This window comes from Lepisma saccharinum, chromosome 4, assembly GCF_977018435.1.
Source record: "Lepisma saccharinum chromosome 4, izLepSacc3.1, whole genome shotgun sequence".
In the NCBI taxonomy this organism is placed as follows: domain Eukaryota; kingdom Metazoa; phylum Arthropoda; class Insecta; order Zygentoma; family Lepismatidae; genus Lepisma; species Lepisma saccharinum.
The window spans coordinates 3,357,080-3,373,348 of NC_139232.1; the positions used below are offsets into that span (position 1 = coordinate 3,357,080).

The 16,269-nt window shown below is 38.7% G+C and overlaps 1 protein-coding gene across 1 annotated transcript in view; it reads right to left on the reverse strand.

Moving 5' to 3' along the window:
- LOC145986362 (uncharacterized) overlaps positions 1-16,269 on the reverse strand; it is a 203,989-nt gene that overhangs the window by 26,556 nt on the left and 161,164 nt on the right. The window contains exon 3 of the mRNA XM_083120257.1: positions 14,641-14,770. Coding sequence (XP_082976383.1) covers positions 14,641-14,770 — 130 coding nt within the window. The remainder of the gene's footprint in view (positions 1-14,640; positions 14,771-16,269) is intronic.

Here is a 16,269-nt window from a genome sequence, read left to right on the forward strand (position 1 = left end):
AATTAATATTTCGCGTTTGACGTCCTCGAGGTGAACGTAACAACTCCATTGCGATCACAGGAAACCTGCATTGACCTTTTGTTGAACTTTCCACGAACGAAATGACAGAAATCAGGTGAAAAGTGAATCGTTAGTTAGATGCATAACGATTGATTGAGTTGGTGTTTTAAGTCCACTTTATGCACAGTAAGGCTAATCGGGACTACACCTACAGTTTAACTACTATGAAATGTGCCATCGAACCCGGGACCCCTTGATTACAAGGCGACGAAGCTACTACTACGCCAATGAGGAGGCCTAGATGCATAACGAAAATGAATCCAAATAATTTCCGTAGGTAAGTGACCCCACGCATAGATTAGCTTATAACATGAAGTCTACAAGAAATATTTACACCAAAGGTTTTACATTATGATGTCCAATTTGATATTTTTCTGATTAAAATTTTTCATGCAGGAAATTATGAAAAATAATTGAAGCTTTCAGTCAGAGTGATTTTCCACCCAGAAGATATGAAATTATAACACGATCATAATTGGAAGCTTTCATCTGTGGTGTGCAAGTAGCATACGTCAAGAGAAGAACTTGTTGGGTTTGGGTATAGTTATTTTATGGACGAAGTGTAAAAGTAACATTTAGTGCATTATAATCTTGGTTGGCAACACTGCCATTACACTGTCGAGACGCCATGTCAAGTACTGACGATACAGTTGCTTGAGTACAATCAGAATTTTGTCCTGAAATGGCACGTATAGCTCCGTGACATCCAAGTGCCTGACGTCCATCAAAGATGGATATTGTTTTAATAAATAGTTGCGAAGTACCAGTTTTCCGCTATTCACGCGGTTTAAATTACTGCTCTACGAATAAGACAAAACCTCTATTGATGTTATCGAGTGTTGAAATCAGTTGTTGCCATGTAATCCGGTTGTGTCCTAATTGCGAACGACGCCAGAATCGTCCTAATTGCGAACACATATAAGTCAGAAGTAATTTCATGTCCTAATTGCGAACACATGAAACTGAAAAACCTGTTTTCAAAACCAGATAAGGTAGTGATGCAGATGGACAGCTGGTTTGACTAACAACAATAGCCACCCTGATTGACTTATCATGGTCTTCTGCTTTGTAAATCCCTCGAAGGTCATTTCACCCTTTCAGTCTGTCCACGTAATCTGACTTGTGTCGCCCCTGTCAACACATACTTTTTCAAGCACAGAACTATTCAATCTGTATTGTATTAATCTATGTTGGAATCTTTTCTTTAAAAATGTGTTATTGTTAATGTTACAATAGGTAACGAATTGTTTAAATTAAATCAGGAAAAATGATGAAACTATGGAAATATTAAACAACTATGTAGTAACCATGGAAAATTGTAAACAAAATTATGATATAAAAGAGCTAGACTTTTGTAAGCCTACGGGGCATTCTCCTGGTCGCCGAAAGACTGATGGTTCAGGGGACATTGGGTAATATATTGCTTCAATTTTCGGAATGGCTGGTGTACTTGTACTCCATTTGGCAGATATTCCACAAACCCAACTCTGAATAAGGTGTTCTCCTGCATCATCAAAAAGACAGGGGTTATAAACTTCGGTACAACTAATAGGTTTAGGCCTACAAGTTGTATCGGGTGAACTGTCTGTTTGAAAAAGTGTTTGTATAACATCGGAAGTATAAATAAATCTTCGAGTAAAAAGGTCTTAATGATCTTTCATTTCAAACCTACATAGGTGATAATTAAAAATAAATCCTACACCATGGACCTCGCAAGGGCTTGGTCCTACTAACCCTTAGAAGCCTCTGAGAAGTCCGATAAAAGGGTTATAACCAGACTAACCTAAAGCCCTAACGGCAGAAGGTGCGTGTCAGACTTCCATTCGTGTGTTAATGACTCGAAAACCCCTTGGTGCCTAAAGTGATGTGGACTGCTTCAACAGGAAGCACCGGACAAATAACACTAGGGAACAAATGAAATCTTTTTTTTTGCCTCCAGAGCGAAATAAGTTGGCTCTTATGGAAACAAGTGTGCTGAATTCAAAAATAACAAAAAAAAAAATGCTCTAACACGCAAGATTTTATTTTTAAAGGTAGATTTCAGTATACATGGAAATATGCGTAACAAATGTACAGAGCCATGGATTGCACATCATGTAAGTACATGTAAATAATATAAAGTATCATTTTATAAGGAAATTAGTAATCAACCACTAGTCAAAAGTAATTAGCTTGCTACAGATAAGGAAATTTGAACAATACAAAAGCATATGTTTACTTGAGAATAGGTAAAAAATGTCTACCTTTCAAAGAAAGTCTCTTATATTCAGTCTACTTTCTCGTTTCGTATTCCAACATTAATCCCCTAACATGGCTGGGTCCCATCGTCCTTGGTAACGACGTTCCATGTCAGAAATGTCCTGATGAAACCTTTCTTCCTGTTTATCACTTAGGGTAAAATCGGGTAGCCCCGGACATCGGGTACCATCGGACAGTGTGAGTTCCGAAACTGCGGTATGAGCTAGCAATACTGTATCAGCAGAAAAAGAAAGGACTTTGTTCTCCCCTGCACGTGCAAGTAGTAGGAGTTGGTCGGTGAAGAATAGCGGACGTTCTGCAAGCCGCTCTGTTTCTGCGTATGCGGTGTTCGTCCCGAAGTAACTTTAGGAAGGTCATTGCTATTATAAAGTTAAGTAAATGAAACACAAATAGTTGTCAGTGTACTGGTTAGGGTTTGAACAAATCGTGTGTGAAACCGCAAGTATATATTTGACTGTGTGATAGTATGAGGCATGTTATTGTCGAATGGTACGTGTCGGGTAGCCCCGGACAGGCAATTGGAGGGTAACACCGGACAAAATGTAGCAGTTCTTGACACTGTGTGATAGCGTTCCAGTTCTGCTACTTGTTGACGAACATTGCAGTCATAAGGATTTGAAAGTGATCCAATATGCGAGGGATCACAGTATTCATATGCTCAGTACTCCTCCACATACCACGCACAAGACTCAGTCCCTTGACAGGTCTTTTATGAAACCGTTTAAAGGAACATACAATGAAGCTTGTTCGATGTCGATGCGCAAGAATGCTGGAGTAAAGATAACCGATTATGATGTAGCACACCTTGTTGCAGAGGCATACTTTAAGGTGTGTCGCATGGACATTGCTCTCAATGGATTTTCGTGCACTGGAATATATTCATTCAACCGCAATATATTCACAGACATTGACTACCTGCCCGCAAACGTGACTCGCGTTGAAAGATGTTACACTCCACAAACCTGTGAAGACCCAGAACCTTCAACTTCAGCAGCGGTGGAGGCAACGAGGGCTGCTTTTTCTCCGTCGTCTGCAGTGGATCCACGTTCTCTGCATGTCACCGAGGAACCTGAATCTCCTCGTCCATCAACTAGCAAAGGGCTCTCCATTATTGAAAAGTTATCACCATTACCAGAAAATTGTAAGAGACGTTTAGCGTCACGAACAAGAAGAACTGTAGTGAGTGAGATACTAACATCTTCAGCATATAAGAAGCAACTTGAAAGAAAAGTGACCTCAACACATGTATTAGCAAAGAAAGGTCGCAAGAAGCTAATGGGCCACGATCAGCTTCCTTGTGACAATAACAAAGAGGACATACGACCAGACGAACAGGATAGCACAACTGAATGCATCATTTGCGGTGAAACGTTCAATGAAGGCTGGATTCAGTGTCAATCCTGAGATGGCTGGGCCCATGACAACTGCACCGATATCGAATCAACTGATATCCACTACATATGTGATCACTGTAAACTTCCTGAGTAGGTGTTCTTATTGTTCCTTCCAAGTGTAGAATATGATTTTTTTTCAATTATCTTAAGTGTCCGGTGGTACCCGCCAATATGTGAAAATACGTAAAATGTAGAGATCTGTATTGTCATTTGTTTATGTACTTTTTGCATTTCTATCGATAACTTTGCTTTGTCAATAAAGATCACATTCCAAATAAATATTTCAGGCTTGTTTTAAAACAATTTTGCATCTTCTTACCAAGAAGCACATCACTGTGTGAACATGTCCGGGGCTACCCCACTTTCCCCTACATCACCTAAATTCTGTGGAAAATATTCAAGATATTCAAGATGAGAATGTAGAAGATGAATTTTTAAAGACATTCGGCAACCCATTTCTTTGTAACACCTAAGTAGCTCTGAAACTAGTAATTCATAGTTCTCTTCTTTTTGTTTCCCAGGAATCCATTCACCACAGCTTTGAAGAAACGCCACGCTGCCAGCTCGACATCTTGGATTTTTGATTTTAAAAAAATTGTCTTTCAGGAGTTTTCTAATTTGTGGTCCCACAAAAATACTTTCCTTCAATTTTGCTTGTTGTCTAGTTCGAGAAAAGGTCTTGGAGGTAACGATATCCACTGCCATCTTTATTCAAGGCTTTCACGAAGTTTTTCATCAATCCTAATTTAATATGTAGTGGTGCGAGAAGAAACTTCTTTGGATCAACAAGCGCCACATATTTCAAATTTTTTCTTCAATTTGGTATTCATCCCTCATTCCCCAATCTTTAACTACAAAATGACGACTTGTGTCGCGACTGTCCCACAGGCACAAAAAGCAGCAATGTTTCGTAAAACCTCCCTGTAATCCTGTGAGCAAAGCAATAACCTTGAGATCAGCACAGATTTCCCATTCATATTTATTATAATTTACAGCTGCTAACAAAGCAGACAATGTTTCGTATGTTTCCTTCGTATTTAGAGCATGGAATAAAGGAATTGATGGTAAAACATTGCCATTATGCAGCAATACAGCTTTCATACTTAATTTTGAGGAGTCTATGAACAGTCTCAAATTGGGTACTGAATGTCGAACACCGAACTCATTCATTAAGGAAACGATATCTACACAGAAGCACATATTTTCTTTCATTGTGAAATACTTGGAAAACTGTTCGTGACGGTTTCGATAAATGGAAATTTTTGTGTCTTTCGCAAGGAGTTTCCACTGCTGAAGCCTTGAACCAAGAATCTCTGCTTCTTTCTTTCCCAAATTTAAATCGCATATAAGATCACTTAGCTCATCATGCATAATGAGGTGCACACCATCATCTTGTTCGTCACAATGGTATTCTACGTCGATTGATGTTGACGGCTCGTCTGCGATATCTTCATCTGGTGCTTGCACAACCCATATTCGTGGGGGTTTTGGAACTGGTAGTTCCTCGCTGTGGTGTGCCGGTCTCTTATATATAAATTTACATGACAACTTTTCGAATGAAGTCATTCTTTCCCTTTCATTTCCAGGTAAACATCTAGCCTTATTTTCCAGTGTTCATATACCTTATACCTTAAATTTTATTTGATTAAAAATTGACATTATGAAAAAATTTTACGTGTAGGAGAATTTTGAGGATTAGTTTCGCTTACTACACTACAAAACACATTAGAAACCGTCATTACTTTCACGGGGGCAAAAATCATGTTCCCTAGTGTAATCTAATGAAGGGATGAAACAGCAAAATCAACAGTGAGCTAGATAGTCCACATCCAAGAGTGGAAGACCTTATATAAAGCTTAAAGACTAAGGCAGAAAAGTCTAATGGCATGATTCTTAGGATGGTTTGATTGATTAAGTTGTTGTTTTTAATTCCACTTTATGCACAGCAAGGCTAATCGGGACTGCACCTACAGTTTAAAGTGGGATCCGAACCACTGTGCCTTCACTGGGTATCGAACCCGGGACACCTTGATTACAAGGGGACGAAGATACCACTGCGCCATCGGGGAGGTCGAAATTTTAATTTGAAATTTAGGTAAAGTATTATTAAGTGACGAAGCTCTTTTCCGTTAAGAAGTGTGCAGTACGTAGTCCTATAAAAAATAGGCCACACTTTTATTATTAATTTATATCTACTTTGGCGACTACTTTAATCATGCCGAATTTTCAATGATCCAACAAAACACTGACCAGTCTCAAGTCTGGAAATGAGTTCCTTTAAAAAAAATATTAAAAAGACTGGAAGTGTGATAGAAAGTTGTAGCTCCCAAGGTAGAAAAATGTGTTCGCAATTAAGACACAGCCCTTCGAGAATATTCCTGTTCAGGCAGCAAGTGTTCGCAACTAGGACTGTTCCCAATTAGGACGACACCATTTAATCCTGTCCCTGCGTTGCCAAAATGGGCGGTGTCCTTCGAAACATCGTCATCTTTTTCAGGGCAGAGTATTTGAATCATTGTGAAGAAAAAAACCGTACACAGAGGAGACAGAAACGTAATATTTAACGTTGTTGTATTTTTTGACAGCTACGCAAAGGAGGGAAGTTATGAACATGGCAACATGGGAGCACTCGGGCACAAGCGAACGGGATTTTTTTTCTCCGGTGACTGCGAGAGGAGTAAACAAATGACAATCAACTTTAGCTTGCTAGTAGGTCGCGGGCTTTCTCGTCTGGGTAAGGCTGTATGCAGTGTGCGAATTAACGGCTGGGGAGATTTCCCCCCACAAAAATGTTTATCCCCAGCAGAAGAGAAAAAAACATCATTTCCAGGCATGTTTGTATCCCCGCCAAAGAAAATGAAATTGAATGCATATTGAATTGTTGCTTATTTTACCTTAGGTTGCTGAGCACTTATTATTATGCACCGAGGCACAGGCAGGTTGCAATCACAAACTTTTTGCTGAAGAGGCGCTTGTGATGGCTATGTACACTCTTGATGAGAATATTTACACGAGTTTACTGATTGACTTGGTGTTTTTAGTCCACTTTATTCACAGAAAGGCTAATCGGGACTGAACCTACAGTTTAAAGTGGGATCCGAACCACTATGTGCCTTCACTGGGTATCGAACCCGGGACCCCTTCATTACAAGGCGAGGAAGCTACCACTGCGCCATCTGGGAGGCCCAGGAATTGAATGCATATACGTAGAATACAGTTTCATAACTGTGGAACCAACACCACTGAAGATTTATTCGGGAAAGCAATTAATTAACCTTGAAAAGAATTGCATCCTGTTTCGCGTCTGAAGGTTTCTGTCCATTGCTAAATAAAGTACAAAAGCCTACAGCCATGACAAGAAGAGTTCATTTCGTCAGCCTTATTCGTTGGAGGTACGTGTAGATCACATTTCTCGCCGCACGCCGTCATTGAGTTGAACATGCAATAGATATTTGATCTAGTTTTCTCAGTGTTACTAAGCCCCACAACAGGTTAAGCTTGCAGGAGGTTTTATGAATTAATCCACTCGAGAAAGGCGCTCAGTATCTCCCGTGCAAGTCTTGCCTAAACTGCCGAACTGTTCATATCACAGACAGTGAGAAAATCCATAGCATTGCAGCGGAACTATATTCTGCGCGCACGTTTGGATCTACATGGGCGAAAAGTTGCTGCAAACTTAACCTGTGACGGGGCATAGTCCAATAACTCTTTTGGTGTATGGGTTTGGGTTTTCTTAGAATGTGAATTTACTGTTTCTAAATTGCTTCTAAATGTTATCATGAGATTTAATGTCCTAGATACTTACTAACTGTCAGGCAATAGTATAGTTCACTATCTGGTAACATACAAGAAAGAACTACCCTCCCCCCGTAAAGGAAATCACAAATACGGCACTGGTTGGGAATACCCCCCCCCCTCAAAGCAAAAAGCGTAATTCGTACACAGGCGACATCAGCAGGGGTCCCCGGTTCTAATCCCGGTATGGGCGATCTTTCTGAGTGTCTCTTTATCAATTTTTTCACATCATCACTCATCCTCACCTTCGCAATTAGCCAAAAGTGGCAGACAAGCGAAATAAAATTAAACAAATCAGCCAGTCATTTCTATTACTTTGCCTCGCTTCTCTGTTGATTGCATTAAATTGAGTCGACATTGGCAAAGTAACACCATGTCCAGGACTAGAACTCTGAATCTTCTGTTGTGGGAACGTGAGTCAGCTATTGAATGCGCTTGTCCATGTCAAGTCTAAAGGAATCACCAATAATGAATTCCACAGTTACTGGCGTACGCAATACTTTTTTATGGGATGGGCTGGAATTGCATAGCTACTTTCAGTGGCACCAACTTATGTAGGCCACTATTATTATTTTTATATGTGTTACATATTTGCTCATTAAAATCAGTAAATAATATAGTTAAAATAGTAAGGATGGAGGTGGCTGAACCTAACCCCCAAATAAAGGAACTATTACACTGATAAACAATGAAATACTCCTTTAAATAAAACTAAGTGATCTTTATATATTCAGATGTGCCGATAACGAATATCGCATCCGTTTTCCTGTATCACCTACATTTTTTGCAGAACACCCACATTTTATAGTTTTATGGTTTCAGGTCTGCGCACCCTGCTCCGCATACGGCTTAACGTTTGGTTCCTAGCAAATAGATAAGAACCTTTTATCGACCTTGTGTGTTTATGACTGGCACTTAATATTTCGTGGAGGAAACATCTGGAAGTAGAGTAATTTCCTGTTTCTCTGTTAAAATTTGTTCTTTTGTCGGTTAGTCGAGTCTTAACTTCCTTCCCGATAACTTCGCGAGTAGCCTTCGCAAGTAGCCGTACTTTATGTTTGTGTATGTTCGTGAAATTGTGAATGTAATATTGTGTATAGTGAAGTGAAGTGTAAGTTGTATTTTAACAAAACGATAAGAGCATTCATAATTGTTTTTTAAAGAAATATATTATAACTCAATTAATGAGTTCCCATGTCACGCAAATGTGTGAATAACCCGAACTTGTTTTGTTATGTTTGCGGGGAATTTACTCCGAAGTCACAGAGAAATGCTATCATTCCTATAGTGAAAAAAGCATACGAGTTGTATTTTGGAAGTAAAGTAGACGAGGGAAAAAGCTGGGCACCAGGTAAAATTTGTTGTAATTGTTCGCCAACTTTACGTGGTTGGCTTAATGGCACTCACAAATCAATGCCTTTCGGAAACCCTGTAATATGGACAGAACAGAAATATACTAAGGATTGTTACTTCTGTTTAACAAACATAGTGGGATATAGTTCAAAATCAAAACATTCTATATTTTATTCTGATGTTCCTTCAGCCAAGAAACCTATGAGTCATGATTTTATACCAATTCCTAAGCCTCCAAAAGATTGGACAGTGGATGAAACAGAACCAAGCAGTGCTTCTCCAGATAACGAACCTGGACCCTAATATTCAAACACCGATCCAAATTTTCCTGATCCAAATATACCTCACTTTATTTCCCAATCTGAACTAAATGATCTAGTCAGAGACCTCAACCTTTCTAAAGTTCAAGCGGGATTATTAGGTTCTCGTCTCCGAGGGTGGAATTTATTACAAGATGGTGTTAAGGTGTCATATCGGAAACGCCAACAATCACTGACACATTTTTTTTCTGTTAGTAATGAGTTAACTTACAGCAATGATGTAGAAGGCCTTCTGCAAGAACTTGGAAGGAGTCACAACCCAAACGAGTGATAAATTATAAAAAATATGGTTCGCAGATATGCGGAGACCTCAAAATGATTGGTATACTGTTAGGCATACAGTCTGGGTTTTTTCTGTTAGTAAGAGTTAACTTACTGCAATGATGTAGAAGGCCTTCTGCAAGAACTTGGAAGGAGTCACAACCCAAACGAGTGATAAATTATAAAAAATATGGTTCGCAGATATGCGGAGACCTCAAAATGATTGGTATACTGTTAGGCATACAGTCTGGGTTTTTTCTGTTAGTAATGAGTTAACTTACTGCAATGATGTAGAAGGCCTTCTGCAAGAACTTGGAAGGAGTCACAACCCAAACGAGTGGAGATTTACAAAATTTTGTTGCTTTCTTTGCGAATGGGACAGCCGGGCAAAAGATAAACATAACAACATTGTGGATTGGCCCATACGAAAAAACGTAATTCCTGGAGAGAAGAGTGTTTGGAATCACCCTCTACTTGAGAAAGACAAGATTTTGTTACCACCGTTGCATATAAAGTTAGGGCTGATGAAAAATTTTGTTAAGGTTTCGGATAAACACGGTGAGGGTTTTGGGTACTTGAGAAAAACATTTCCTAAACTCAGTGATAGTAAGTTAAAAGAAGGCATATTTATTGGCCCGCAAATCCGTGAGATCATTCATGATAACTTTGTGGAATTGCTAACAGAAAAAGAGAAATGTGAATGGTTAGCTTTCAGACAAGTATGCTGCAATTTTCTTGGAAATGTGAAAGCTGACAACTACAAGGAACTTGTTAAGAACTTGTTGAAGTGTTATCATCGCATGGGGTGCAATATGTTCTTGAAAATTCACTTTTTACATTCGCATTTTGACTTTTTCCCCCCTAACTTGGGCGCGGTTAGTGACGAATGAGGCGACAGATTTCACCGGATATTTCTGTCATGGAGAAACGTTATGCAGGAAAATCGGTACGGAACATGTTAGCAGACTACTGTTGGAACCTCAAGGAAGAGGTTTCTGGTGGCAGTTACAAACGGAAGAGTTCAAGAAAGAAATTTTGAAAATGTGAGTAAAAATGTGTTTTTTTCCTTTTTTTTTTGCAAGAAATTTCTTCATTGAACAGTCAAAATGAGTCCTATATATATTTTTTATTTTTTTAATATTTCATAGTTATTTACTTCAATATTTAAATCTTATTTCATGAGCAAACAAACAAAAATAATTTCAAATTTCGATGTATTATTACAAAGGGAATTAAATTTTTATTAAAAACAAAAAATGAAAATCCAGGGAAAACTATAGGTGATACAGCATTTCTACTATCAGATTTGGATTCAGCGGGGTCGAATTATAAATAATCACCTATTTTCGTTCAAAGGAGCAAAAAAAAGTTTGAATTTGTTCATCAGTGTTATTATTGTTGTTGTGCATTCATATCATGATAAATGGAAGGGAGAATGTAGGAGATTTTTTGTAACTAATAAGAATCCAATGTCTTTTAAAATTTGGCGCCCCTGCTTGGGCCAATCCACAATGTTGTTATGTTCATCTTTTGCCCGGCTGTCCCATTCGCAAAGAAAGCAACAAAATTTTGTAAATCTCCACTCGTTTGGGTTGTGACTCCTTCCAAGTTCTTGCAGAAGGCCTTCTACATCATTGCAGTAAGTTAACTCATTACTAACAGAAAAGCCCCAGACTGTATGCCTAACAGTATACCAATCATTTTGAGGTCTCCGCATATCTGCGAACCAGGGGCGCCAAATTTTAAAAGACATTGGATTCTTATTAGTTACAAAAAATCTCCTACATTCTCCCTTCCATTTATCATGATATGAATGCACAACAACAATAATAACACTGATGAACAAATTCGAACTTTTTTTTGCTCCTTTGAACGAAAATAGGTGATTATTTATAATTCGACCCCGCTGAATCCAAATCTGATAGTAGAAATGCTGTATCACCTATAGTTTTCCCTGGATTTTCATTTTTTGTTTTTAATAAAAATTTGGCCGCGGTGGCTCAGTCGGTAACGCGTCTGACTACCATGCTCAAGGTCCCGGGTTCGATCCCCGGCCGGTTCAAATCCGGGAACTTTTCTAACGGTGGAAGAGGCCCCGGCGCCTACCCAGCGTCGAATAACATGGGTACCTGGGGGAAACCCTGGGGGGTAAAGGCGGTCAGGGGCGTGATGCTGATCACATCACCCCCACTCACGACCGGATCAAGAAAGTGTGGGGCGTTACCCCCACACCCCCTATACGCCTTCATGGCGTTGTGCTATGCACAGGGGAACACTTTACCTTTTTACCTTGCTTGCTTTCTAGGAGACGGTATACATAATAAGATATTTCGTATATTTAGAACAATTCCCTCTCAAAAATGGCAATTGGGGATCATTTTAAGGAAGTTTGCCTTTATTACTCTGTTTTATTTTCAGAATTCTCCAGTGTTTTTATTACGGTTGAGCCGACACCACTTTGAACCGATACCGATACTTGGAAATTTCAACAATCAAAATTTGTTCAAAATATTGATCAGTATGTGCGTGCAAATATTCTACAATTATGTGCATCAATTTAACAAGAAATTTGCTATATAATATTCAAGATTTAAATCAGAATATTAAAATAGATGTTGTGTTCGTAAAATGCAGTTTTTCGTTCAAAAGTGGTACAAAATATAAAGAAAGCTTGAATTTTGCATAATTTCCAAGTGCACGCCACTTTTAATCGATACCACTGATATCGGCAGATACCTATACATCGGCATCGATATCGGCTCGGCCCTAGTTATCATTTGAAAAATTATTTTCTAAGGGGGATGTAGCTCCATCAGTCCCCCTCAGCGTACGACAGTGTCCACAGTTGATGGCAGTTGAATATCTTATGTAAATGGCCACTGAAAGATGACGGGTAAGGAAAAAGGCGCAATGGGAATTTGTGAGAATCTTTGAGGTGTTCTCCTTCATATTCCTCCACAGATGCAGAAAAGGTCTCCCCTGAATTAGTTCTTTGGGCGTGCTCCCCTTCCAGTAAATGCCTTCGGAGGCGTTGTAATGCCACTGGCGATATAGGAGCCTTCGTTTGGAAGCTTCCTTGTCGTTTCACCTTAATGAAATGCAACACGGTTGTAACTAACTTAACTTCCCCCTTCCGCTCTGCAAGTCAATGAGTCTTTTCCGTGTAAGGAAAACCCAGGAATGTTTGTGGACGTCGCGATCTAACACGCCTCACGTTTCAATCGGGAACTACTTACTTCCAGCGCTTTGAGAAAAACCCAAAGTTGAAGCGGCGTAATGAATTTACCTTAGGTTGCTGAGCACTTCTTATTATGCACCGAGGCACAGGCAGGTTACAATCACGAACTTTTTGCTGAAGAGGCGCTTGTGATGGCTATGTACACTCTTGATGAGAATATTTACACGAGTTTACTGATTGACTTGGTGTTTTAAGTCCACTTTATGCACAGTAAGGCTAATCGGGACTGGACCTACAGTTTAAAGTGGAATCCGAACTACTATGTGTCTCCACCGGGTAACCCCTTTTTTACACGTGCTTCCTTCACCCGATCACATAATTACTTGGCTAGATATTTTGGCGCCTTAGGCAGGACTGTGGTTTGGCGACTTACCCCGCACTGCCAAGCACCGACATTTTATGTGCGTCCTTAGATATTTTTTTCTTATTTTCATCCTACAAATTTTGAAATGAGGGTACAAGGAAATATTCATTAAGAATACTTCTGATTTTCGTTAATTCTTTGTTGCCGTAATTATTTTGTAGCTTTAAGCATAAGCGCATTTTTTTCGTTTATCAACTGTGTAGATTAATGTGCCTTTTTTGTCAACTTCGGATCTTCTTGGGAACAACAATGCTATTTAATAAAGCAGTGGTTCTCATATCTAATTTCAGCAAGATATTACATATTACTTTGAACTACCTCTTTTCTGATAACATAAAAATTTAGACGTTTTAAGAATTAGGAATGCTAACCATTGTCTACAAATTCATTAAAATCGTGCTAACATTCTCTAGGAATAAAAACTTCACACTTTTCAATTCATTTATCAGTAATAATATCATATTTATGTGCAATGCATAAAGGATCTGGGCATTACTTTGGACAGATGTTTCAAATTTGAAGATTATATCAACCACATTACATGTAAAGCATGTACGTTTAATGTAAAAAAATGGAGTAGATCAAACAACTTACAATTTCTAATTTTAAAGTTTACAACATTTGTTAGACCTGTAGTGGAATATAATATTCCAATTTGGTATTTTGGTTGTAGCTCAAAGATGAAACAGTCAATAGAAAGGATACAGAGCAGGTTTGTCACATTTCTATATTATAAATTCAAACTTTTTGAGCACCATTATGAGTTGATAACTTGCTAAAATATCTCGAACTAGACAGACTTGAAGCTTAAACACGAATCCTATCTTATTTGGAAGGTATTTTAGAGGGAAAACATCAGGTACCAAATCTTCTTCGATTGCTATGCTTCCAGGTGTATACCCACAATCTTAGGGAAAATAGCGGATTATTATTACTTCATAGGAACTATAGAAACAAGAAGGATCATCTTTCTCTTATAATCACTTTTAATTCGTATAGCAAGTTAAATATTCAAGAATTGTTTTAATACCATTTTTAACTTCACATAACAAGGTAATCAAACAAAAACTCTTCCCTATCTCGTTTCATATATATCAATTTCTATATTTAATTGTATTTTGTAAATTCATGTAGTTTTAGAGGTTTTTAAAATATTTTACTTATATGTAACTGTATGTCTGTACACATATATTGTGTTTTATATTCCCATTTTTATGTATATATTTTATGTAACTGCTGTAATAAAGTACCCATGCTGTTCACAGTTCTATAAACGTTCCAATATACGTGTACATAAATAAATAAATAAATATAGAAGCGTTACGTTTCCTTAACTAAACAAAAACTGCTTTACAATAATCTTCTATAACCATGTCAAGTTACGTGAAACGTGTGAGAAATTGAAAATATCAGAACTGGTAGTTCACAGTTCAAAATCAAAATAGCGGTCTGACAGACTCTTCCATAGTAATTATGTGATTATCAACGTCCATAGTAGTTAAGAGTTAAGCCGCTCCTTGGATTTTCATCTTTGTTATTTATTTAACGTCGCTCTTGCGCCAATTTTGGCTAATTGCGTCGAATCAGGTTTCTTACCTTAAGGAGTCAAATCGCTTGTTGCCCCCGAAGGTGACGCCAGAGAGGGAGTCCAGGGGAAGGCCCCTCGTTTGCCGTAGAAGGTTTCCTCCGCCCAAAGCATCCAGGTTCCTCAGCAGATGGCCACCACCTACAACATTCAAATGAACATCACAATTAGAAAGTGTTTTCTTTCAAGTTGGTAATTTTGTTTACTGAATTGTTATTATTAAGACTTAGACGGGAAGGCCATGTGGCACGAATGGGAGAGGAAAGAAGAGCTTACAGGATTCTTGTTGGGAAACCTGATGGTAAGAGACCTGTAGGAAGGGCAAGACGAAGATGGAGGGACACCGTAAAGATGAACCTAAAGGAAATCGGTAAAGATGGAAAAGATTGGATTGAACATGCCCAGGATAGGGACAGATGAAAGGCTTGTGTTGCTGCAGCCATAAATCTTCAGGTTCAAGAGTTAGTTCGAAATATTACTTAAAAGTGGAATTTCAAGTTTGTTTGAAATTAACTTTATTAGCGCCCTAGCTCAGCTATAAAGAGTATGCCACCACGTAGGGGCCGCCCTCCGTGTCGAAGTGGTTAGCATAGTGCGCTACCACGCCACGTGTGCTGGGTTCGAATCCCGGCTTGTGCATGGGTGTTATTTGTGAGTATGCCCTTCATCAATTTCATCATATCATCACTTCTTCTCCCCGGTGGAGGCACATAATGGTTTGTTACTCCCCATGTGATTCCACATTGTTATATTTACGATGTTAAATATTAAAAATATAGTCTTATCATATCATTTCTCTACGATACCATATTCTTTATTATGACCACAAAGGTAATTACTCTCGATTTTTGTCTATCAGAATCACAGCCAGGAAGCAGTTGCTAGAAACTCCAGGTATTGCTGAGTAAAGATATTACATCAATCTTTGTGGGGCACCAGGTTAACGAACAACTTTGAGGAAGTAAAGATGTGCATCGACCTGGTGTTTACAACAGCAATCCTTGGAGGATAAATAGTGTGTATTCTGATAGAGGGGGATCAGTGGGAACAGAGTTGAGATACGTACGACAAGAGCGAGAGAGGTCAGTCTTGGTACATCAGTCTATAGGGCCGATGTTGGTCCGTCACCAGGAGTAGATAAGTTATTACTCTCTACTTACACATCGTCACCTTAAGAACAAGTCTTCGTTCTTCCACGTTTCTGCGAGACTACGGAGATCTTCAGCTTCTAGTTGAATACAGGTATTTTCCTAACAACGTGCCGATACAATCGTAGTGAGACCTAAAATCCAATATATGTGTGTGTGTTCAATGCCACTCATAAGTGTTATTCGCCAAGCGAGTGTCTGCGATGCAAAGTGATATCGCAACACGAGGAACATCTAATGGTCCCAGGTTAAGATCCCTGCGTTCCGACACGATATTAATGACATCATAATTTGTCTTGACGTAATTTTGTGTGATTATTGACTAACCTGAAAATTACCATCCGTAGGAGATGCGAGTTGTTGATTAGAAGAAAATGTTTGAAGAATGGAACTTATGGTGTAATAATTCATTAGAAAGGGTTGTTGAAAGTTATCGTCCTTATGTTGATTACACTAGAAAAAAACCTTGGTTTTATAATTGTAAATGTTCAA